At 40.5% G+C, this 8,264-nt stretch overlaps 1 protein-coding gene across 1 annotated transcript in view; it reads right to left on the reverse strand.

Annotated features, from left to right (window-relative positions):
- FAM83B (family with sequence similarity 83 member B) overlaps positions 1-8,030 on the reverse strand; it is a 49,666-nt gene extending 41,636 nt beyond the window's left edge. The window contains exons 1-2 of the mRNA XM_041410692.1: positions 7,872-8,030; positions 2,827-3,330 (exon numbers count right to left, since the gene is read on the reverse strand). Coding sequence (XP_041266626.1) covers positions 2,827-3,270 — 444 coding nt within the window. The 5' untranslated portion in view covers positions 3,271-3,330; positions 7,872-8,030. The remainder of the gene's footprint in view (positions 1-2,826; positions 3,331-7,871) is intronic.
- Between the last annotated feature and the right edge of the window lie 234 nt (positions 8,031-8,264).

Consider the following 8,264-nt stretch of genomic DNA (forward strand, 5'->3'; position numbering starts at 1 on the left):
ACCTAAGGCACTCTGCTAACATCACATCTCTCCCACAGAAGTGCTGTAGTATATAGGTGACAATGTAATGCCATGCTGTGTACAATACAGCTTCCCTGCTCTAACAAACCTTCAGAAACATATATCACAAGAGTGGATTCATCTCTTTAAAATGGTTAGCTCATTTCTCTAGGATTTAACAGTACTGATGCTTTTCTGTAAGAATTCCACTATTATATCACCTGTATTTTACAATGAAGGTGATGTCTATAATTTTTATGCTGCTTGCGTATTCAAGAAATACATGACAAGACTTTATTACAACACTTCTCTATAGTCACTGGTTTTATTCTGGTGCAGCATGGGCTTACAAATGATTTTCTTTAGTCAGGAAAAAATCAGTCAGCAAGCAAGTTGCTTAATGTTGTTTACAACATCTTCTTAAGGTCAAAATTAACATACATAATAATCATTTTAAGGAGTGACACTGTGATGCATCAAGCATGAAAGAGGTCAAGAGTAAGTCCACTAATAACGTCATCTTATCCTTATATATATCCCAATATTCAAAAGCATCTAGGTTTCAAGTGGCTGAGTCTCCTTCATGAATTTTTGGGATAGTTTATACATATAAATACACATCAGATGGGTTCCTTCATGGAGTGAATCAGCAGAAATATTCTCTGCCTTGCCCTTGTAGGAGCTGGTTTCCTACAACACTGAGCTGTCAGGTAGCCCAGGGAAATCAATGCCTGAACTCAGACAATCAGGCTTGGTGCTTGAATTTAAGTGATATGAACATGCCCACCTCCAACAGCCTGTTTATTTTCACACAGAAGTTTGCTGAAATTCCCATAGATTTTGCTTAGAGCTCTGTTAGCTGAATATGATTTCCTGATTTATTCTTCACAGCTTTCTGTTTTTCATGTGCAACATTATCCTATTGCCTTTGAATACTCTCAAGACTATACATCTCCACTACCACATAACAAAGAAACCTGTTTACTATAACAACATTTTTAAGTGGCTTAGGAGAAGTGCACTAGGCTGTTTACAAAGGGATTACCTACTGTAAGCATGATTTAAATATTTTACCTTACTTAGAAATATTTTAAACTTTTCTATGCATCTTCAGACAAAAGAGGCTGAATAACACTATGTCTGTTAGATTTAATTGCTGGTCCCTGAAGCAACCAATCTATATCACTGTATCAAAAGTGTTATGGTTGTTGATGTTGAGGTGGTGCTGATCAACTAAACAAACCTTTCAGCTGTCAGATTTGACAGTGAGACACATAAAACATCCTCTTTATAAAGTGGAAGCAAAGTAAGCACACCAAGGAGCACTATGCATTCAACCTCCTTCCAAAGCACAGCAAGAAGCACACCTAATTTTTTTCTGCAGCTGCACTAAAGGAGCAACTAAGGGGGAATGGCCTAACTTCATGGCATTTCAAGACCTTGAAGCAAAACTGTCTTCTGAAGCAGAACTAGTCTTCTCAGCAGAGTTAACAGCGTTTTAGTTGTTTCCCTTACAGCGGATACATTGGTAGGTCAGGAGCTGCCGTTGACAAGAGTATTTTGGGCAGTTTACCTGCAGGTCTCACTACATACCAACACAGAAAATATTAAATCTCACTCAGAAAGGGACAAAAAAGGGAGAGAATTAATGAACTCTTCCTTGGGCATACAGTCATTCTAAATTATAAACTGTAGGATAAAAGGCCTAGTGATAACTCTATTATGGCAACAAATTATATGCTTTATCTAAATATGGCAGGGACATTGTAGAAAGACGCAGTCCTGCCCTGCCCTGCCCAGTCCGTTTCTGTTGCGCACATTTACAAACATATTTCAGCCACTGAAGTGTTTACAGATGTTTGTGAGATAGAGCCCAGTCTACCAATTTAAAGCTCATAGAGTCATGCAAAACACAATTGTATTTCATGGGGGAAATTTGAGAGTGTGACATACTTGCCAGAAATACTTCTGAATGTTTGTCATACCTTTTAAAGAGGTATTATAAACCCATGTCAAAGAGATCTGCATGCTAATACTTCTTCTGATTTTTTTAACTGACATTGTTTTAAAAATGTAAACCTTAAAAGTTTTAAGTTGACATACTGAGAGCAATAGTGGTTTATACATGCAACTTTCTGTCGCTAAGGTGTAAGCTGGAAACTCAAGATATAAGTGCTTCTAAGTGGAGACACGCACATTTGGAAAAATGTCCAAATTTTCTAGCCATTAATCAGAAATGAAGGCAATATACACAAGTAAGATCTATTTCCTTGTTGCTTAGTCTAGTTTGTTTTTTTTCATTCAGAGTTTGATTTCTGCAAGAACATGCCAAAATCACAAAAAACAGACTCTCAAGGTATGTGAGTTGGATGAACACCGAGGTGTTTTCTTGTAACTGTCTGCCATGCCAAACCAATGCATGTTGCCGCTGATGCAAGACAGAAACATTAGTATAAATCCTGAAGTTATACAGAATTGTACCAATGTATATTCAACTGAGGTCAAAGAAAATGTGTGCTGATTATCTACAAACTTCCCACGCACTGGTCAGCATTACAGTAAAATGGTAATTATTCATTACAATGGCAGTATTAATTAATGCCTGCAATTAACCTTTGAGCCCTCTGAATTAAGGTTAATAACACTGGTGCATGTGACACCGAAGGACTGATCTCAGTCTGGGAAAACCTTTACTGCTGAATTGTGAGCAACCAGATAATTTTTTCCTGCCAGCACAGAAATAAAAATTAAAAAACCCACGTAATAAAATACCAACTAGATGATTATTACTGCCACTTTTCCCCCAATATTATTTTTCATGTTTACCTTTCTTGCATCTCGTATCATCTTCCGAACAGTTTCCTTTATGGTGTAAGGCTGTGCTCTTGGTGGATGAAAAAGCAAATCAATATTTGTGCCACCAGAAATTCCAGGCATCAGATAGGGCCAACCTAAGTCAAGATTTGGAGCTTCCACATCTGATTCAATGGGCCAGTAGGTTCCCGATGAAGACGTGTCATCAATGGCATGGTTAGAGGAATAAATTGTGTTTTGGGGAAGTTTGTGAACATTGTTCAAAATATAATCAATCTCCTCATCTGCTAGGAACTCTGAGCATCTCTCTTTGGAAAGAAATTCTTTATAGGCTTCTAAACCTCCTTCAATCAGAGCATCAATAGCTATTCGGTACCATTCCTTGTAATGAGGTTCAATATAGTTGTCTGATCTGCATTCATCATGTAAGGATGACAGCAAAGATGAAGTTTCCATTTTTACATGTATTTTGTATAAAGTCTTTTAAAAGTCCATTCATGAGCAGATGAAATGTATCTGCAAAGAGAAAATAAGGAAGAAAACAATGAAAATATTTCTAGATAACTATGACACGCACACAGTTATTAACTAAAACACACTTCTGGTAAAGTTGCTCTAAGTTTTTCTAGCATTTTCCAAGAATTTAAAAATATTTTGAAAAGGCTCAGGCACTACTACTGCCAAAAATTAAATATTAAAGAGATAGACAGATAGATAAATATTAAAGAGATAGATGATATTATATTTGAGAGATAAAGAGCTTTTATATAAATGATACTAAACACATAGTTCAGTGATTTTAGGAAGTTGATATTATAAGCTGTGTCAGAGCTCACAGTACACCAAACATCCATACCAGTAACACCAATGCATACCCAATGCATGTTCCAATGCACTGTCACAGGTTGTGCTTCAAAACCCACTTTGCACCAACTGACTAAGTCATGTCCAAAGAAACACTTCAGAAACCAATTAAATTTCCTACTTTTCCATACATTACTGTCTCTGCAATGCATCTCTTTTCTTTGGCTTCTTTGAAACCACAGACATTCAGGTCCTCCTCCTTATCTATCTGTTCTCCCATGCTGATCTAATCCATTTGTTGCTCCCAAGCAGGACCAGCCTACCTCATTTCAGTGAGTTATGAGGAACTCCAGAAAGATTTATCCTCCCACATCTGGGATCAAACTCTGAATCAGCAATTTGATGTCTAGTTTCCACCCTGCTTATTCCTTCTTATTCCTTCTGCCAAAAGGAGCGGCTGCTTTAATCTCTTTTTTTTTTTTTTTCAAAACATTAATAACAAGTTGTTTACTGTTGATGTTTTATAAATTCGTTCTTATACTTTTTGATTTCACTTAGCAAGGTCTGAGATGGTTGCTTTGTGTTGCACATTGGAGATTTAAGAAAGAGAGAGAACAAATACCAATGTTTCTTCCTTCACATTTCTGCAACCCTCAGTAACTCACCAAAAAAAGAGGGGGGAAGGTGTTTCACAGCAGCAGCGTTAGCATAGCTATGTAAAAACAGGAAGATGGTAGCACATCGTCCAGGGCTAGGGCATGAAGCTTAAGAGAAAGACTGCGGAATTAGGAAGAACATCCAGCCAAGGCAGAATTATTAGAAAAAGCTTGATAGGCTGAAAGTTAACACTGGGTTTCCCTACAAGCCTAATTAATATTATAGCACTATAATAGCAAATAGTTATATGGAGTTCTGATTTCATTTACTGGCATATAAATGTAACTTAATTCCCTCTTCCCAGCAAGACCTTCTAGATATTTTTGCAAACAATGCAATTGCTTTCTACTGTCTGTTTGGAACAGTTTAAATCTTCCCGAAAGGAAATGTAAATTAGCTATATTAACCTAAAGGAATGAAAATAAAAATCTGCATATCTGCTGATAGTTCAAAAATCAATTAGATGTTCAATTAAACCAAGATCTATAAGGAACTTGTGAAGTCTGAGGTTAAAAAAAGACCAAGAAATAAAAATCCAGATCTGAAGCTGGCATCAGCATGTCATATGGAATAATTCCATTTGAATCCTGTCTCTCAGCCAAGTAGCAGGGCAGATCTTCCCAGATAGGATTGCTTTCGAGCCTGGGGGAAAGGAGTGTTCCTTGCTGCTTCAAGAGTAGCTCTTTGTGGTGAACTGGAAAGCAGAACACGAAAGGGATCTGACTGCTCTCCCCAAACTAAGAACTACATGTATTCCTCTGACAGCTACTCAGGGCTTCATTCTACACTGCTCTCCCAAGAAGAAATGAAATGTTACAAAACAGGAGTGATACCATTTCCCTTCTCACAGATGCAGAGACAGCCCGTGGTGGAAGATGACGGAGAACTAAGCACACAGTACAGGCAAGACAGATTCAAAGATTAAACTCAGTGTAAAACTAAAACAGTCATATCAGGACCGCTCCAATCATCTGGACCAGGTTTTCAAGACATTTTAGACACAGAATGAAGAACAACCAAGAGTACAAAATGCAGGTTACTCAGCTGAGTTGCCCTCAAGAGTCTGAACACTAATACAGATGACTTCACTGAGATTCCAACACACCCCTCTTTTAGGGCCCTCCAAGACGAATCATTCTCTAGTCACTGCAGTAACACAGTCAGTCTTAAAAGTCAGTCTTATTACGACATGTAAGAATAAATACGATTTTACAAAGGCAAGTGAAAGATATTCCTAAAATTCTCACTACTTTGGAATGGATATACTTCTAAAACAGAATTTTTTTCACTGACTGCATATACACAGTTGTGAAAGATGTGTTTATTTCAAAAGCCTGTCTGAATTGATTTTTTCTTCTTCTCATACTGTCCTTTGAAAATAACTTAAGGGAATAGGACTATACTTAATAGGTAACATTGTGCAATATCAAATATTGAATGCTATGAACAAATAAAAAGTAAGAAAAATTATTACATGTGTGTTCTGCCTCACATGCATTTCTTTTATTTGGTTTGGTTCTTTCATTTGTTTTTCACAATAGTATAGTATATTGCTTGACTTTTCATTGAACATAATGAATTAACTAAGTGTGGAATAGGTCAAATACAGCAACTTATGCTCAGACTTATGCTGAAAGCAGAGTATAAATATAAGTAACCTTGAAAAGGTGAGACTTCTAGTGCAACATCTTCCAAACAAGAACATTCATTTTACAGTGAACATCTTTGAAGTTGATGTTTGATTAACAAGTGCTGTTTAAAAAAGAAGCTTAAAGCAGTGCACATTAATTTAAAAAAGTAAATGTAAAATTTGCCAGCATGGAAATAAATCACAGAACACTTGAAACAAATGAAAAAATTTTAATCCTCGTTTTTGAAATGAAGGACATCAGCATGAGATACATTCATATGAAACAAAAGAGAACTCCCAAATTAAAACAGTGGCTTCAGGTATACTTAACAAAAGCTCTAGATGTCTTTACACAGGTATTTTTCTCCTTAGAAGGTAAAAGCTACTGTGCAGAAACTGAACCTGTGAAACCATATAATTCTGTATAAAACAGTAGAGATTTGGACAAAATTCTTAATAACTTTTTGATGTCGTCTTCACCCATGTATTGTGATTTCCGCATAATAAACTTGATTCTTCAAAGGTCCTCCTCAGGTCAACAATTACATTAGCAAGGTTGTGCAGAATGAGGCCCATTTCTTGAGGCTTACAGATCCTTATCACACTTTATGTACATGATCACAAATTCTACCAGCACCAGGAAAGTTGTCATTCATCCTCTGAGAAACAACCTTGCCTGTTAATGCCAGCCCAGCATATCAGCCATCTTCTCTACTTGAACACAGGGATCAGTCACTTAAAACTTTTTCCCTAAGTGCTATTAATGGCCTTTAACTGAATTTAAACCCAAATGGAGCTGCTAAAACTGGATCTTCTGCTGAAGAACATAGATTCTGAATCCTGTATTGATGTGATCATCTTGTCCTTGTATTAACATGCTCAGACCTTTCTAGCACCATTACCAGGAACCCAGCAAGAAAAGACCTTTTCCTATGAGAAAGAAGTGACTATGCCTTTATATAGAAAGATTTGGAGACTATCACAGACTTCACAAATACAGCAGATGACGAATGTCCACTAAAGAAAATTATGTAACATTCTACAGGGGTTCCAGACTAGTACTAGAGACAAGGAGCTTCCCTGCCATACTAATATTCACAGGATTTGAAAAATTTCCTATTCAGCAACTTTAGGGAGCAGCTCTAACCTCAGGCTCGTACAGCCGGTCCTTGGCATGGGCCTGGCCATGGTGCTTTCCTCAGGATGTCCTTATTGCTTTTTCAATGGAAATGTGATTACTTTGACAGTTTCTGCATAAAGTCTCAACCTTGCCAGGAAATTTACAGCTCGAGAACAGCTTGTTGCGAGCTGTTGCATACTCTCAGGTATGGTTTTTAGGGTATCCACCTGGGCACCTCGGGCCCACAGCTCGGCCAAGGAGCCTCCCCACGGCTTAAGGGCCTGGCATGACCAACCTCTACGAGAACAAACAGGCGTTTTATGACACCCGCCTTCCACCAACCTTTCTATTAAAGAATTGTATCAAGAATAAATAATAATTACCTTACATTAAGCAGTGACAGGCAATTATTTAATTATTAACGAAATTACATTTTCTGTGAATACAAAGGGCATCAAATCCAAGTGAAAAACAACACCGCAAGCGTTCCTGCCGCTTTCCTTATTTTCTCTTTCTCTTGTTTGTTTTTCTGCTCGTTTTGTTTTTTTCTTTTTTGGAGGGGTGGCTTCGTTAGTTCAACCAGAAAGTTAACTTTCCAGGCGAAACAAGGGCAGCGGGCGCTCGGCTGGACGGCACCGCACGTGCGGCGCCCCCGTCCCGGCGGCGCGGGGGCCGCTTGCGCCGGGCGGCCCCGGCAGGGAGCGCGGCGCCGCCCGCGCTCCGCCACCCGCGCGGCCCCGTTCAAACGCGCCGCGGCGCCGAGCGGGATGTTGGCGGGACGGGGGCCTGCCCTGCCCGGCTCCTGTCCCGTCCCTTCCCGGGGAGACTGAGGGGAGACCCACTTACTGCGCCGGTGCCCCGCGTTGGGGTCTCGCCTCCGGAGCGGCGGGGCGGCTCGACCCGGCTGCTGCGAGCGCGGCGGCGGCGAGTCACGGCGGCGCAGCGCTCATCGCAGGTACTTCCCGTCGCTCTCAGGCGCGGTGGGTGTGGAAACCAGTTACAACATGTCAGGACGGTGTCGCACCAAACCCGCCGCCGCGGGAGCGGGGCGAGGACTTGTCTGAACTGGGGAAGCCCGGCCCTCTCCCGCGGAGCGAAGGGCAGCGCCTTCCCGGGCCGCGCTGGGCCCCCCGCCCCAGCGCAGCCCGCCCGGCCCATCCTGCGCTGTCCTGCCCTGCCCTGCCCGCCGGCCCGGCCGGCACCGCGGGAGCCCGCGGGGCAGGGGCGACCCGAGCCAAG

The sequence above is a fragment of the Onychostruthus taczanowskii genome, unplaced genomic scaffold, assembly GCF_017590055.1.
Source record: "Onychostruthus taczanowskii isolate IOZ18803 unplaced genomic scaffold, ASM1759005v1 scaffold33, whole genome shotgun sequence".
Lineage (NCBI taxonomy): Eukaryota > Metazoa > Chordata > Aves > Passeriformes > Passeridae > Onychostruthus > Onychostruthus taczanowskii.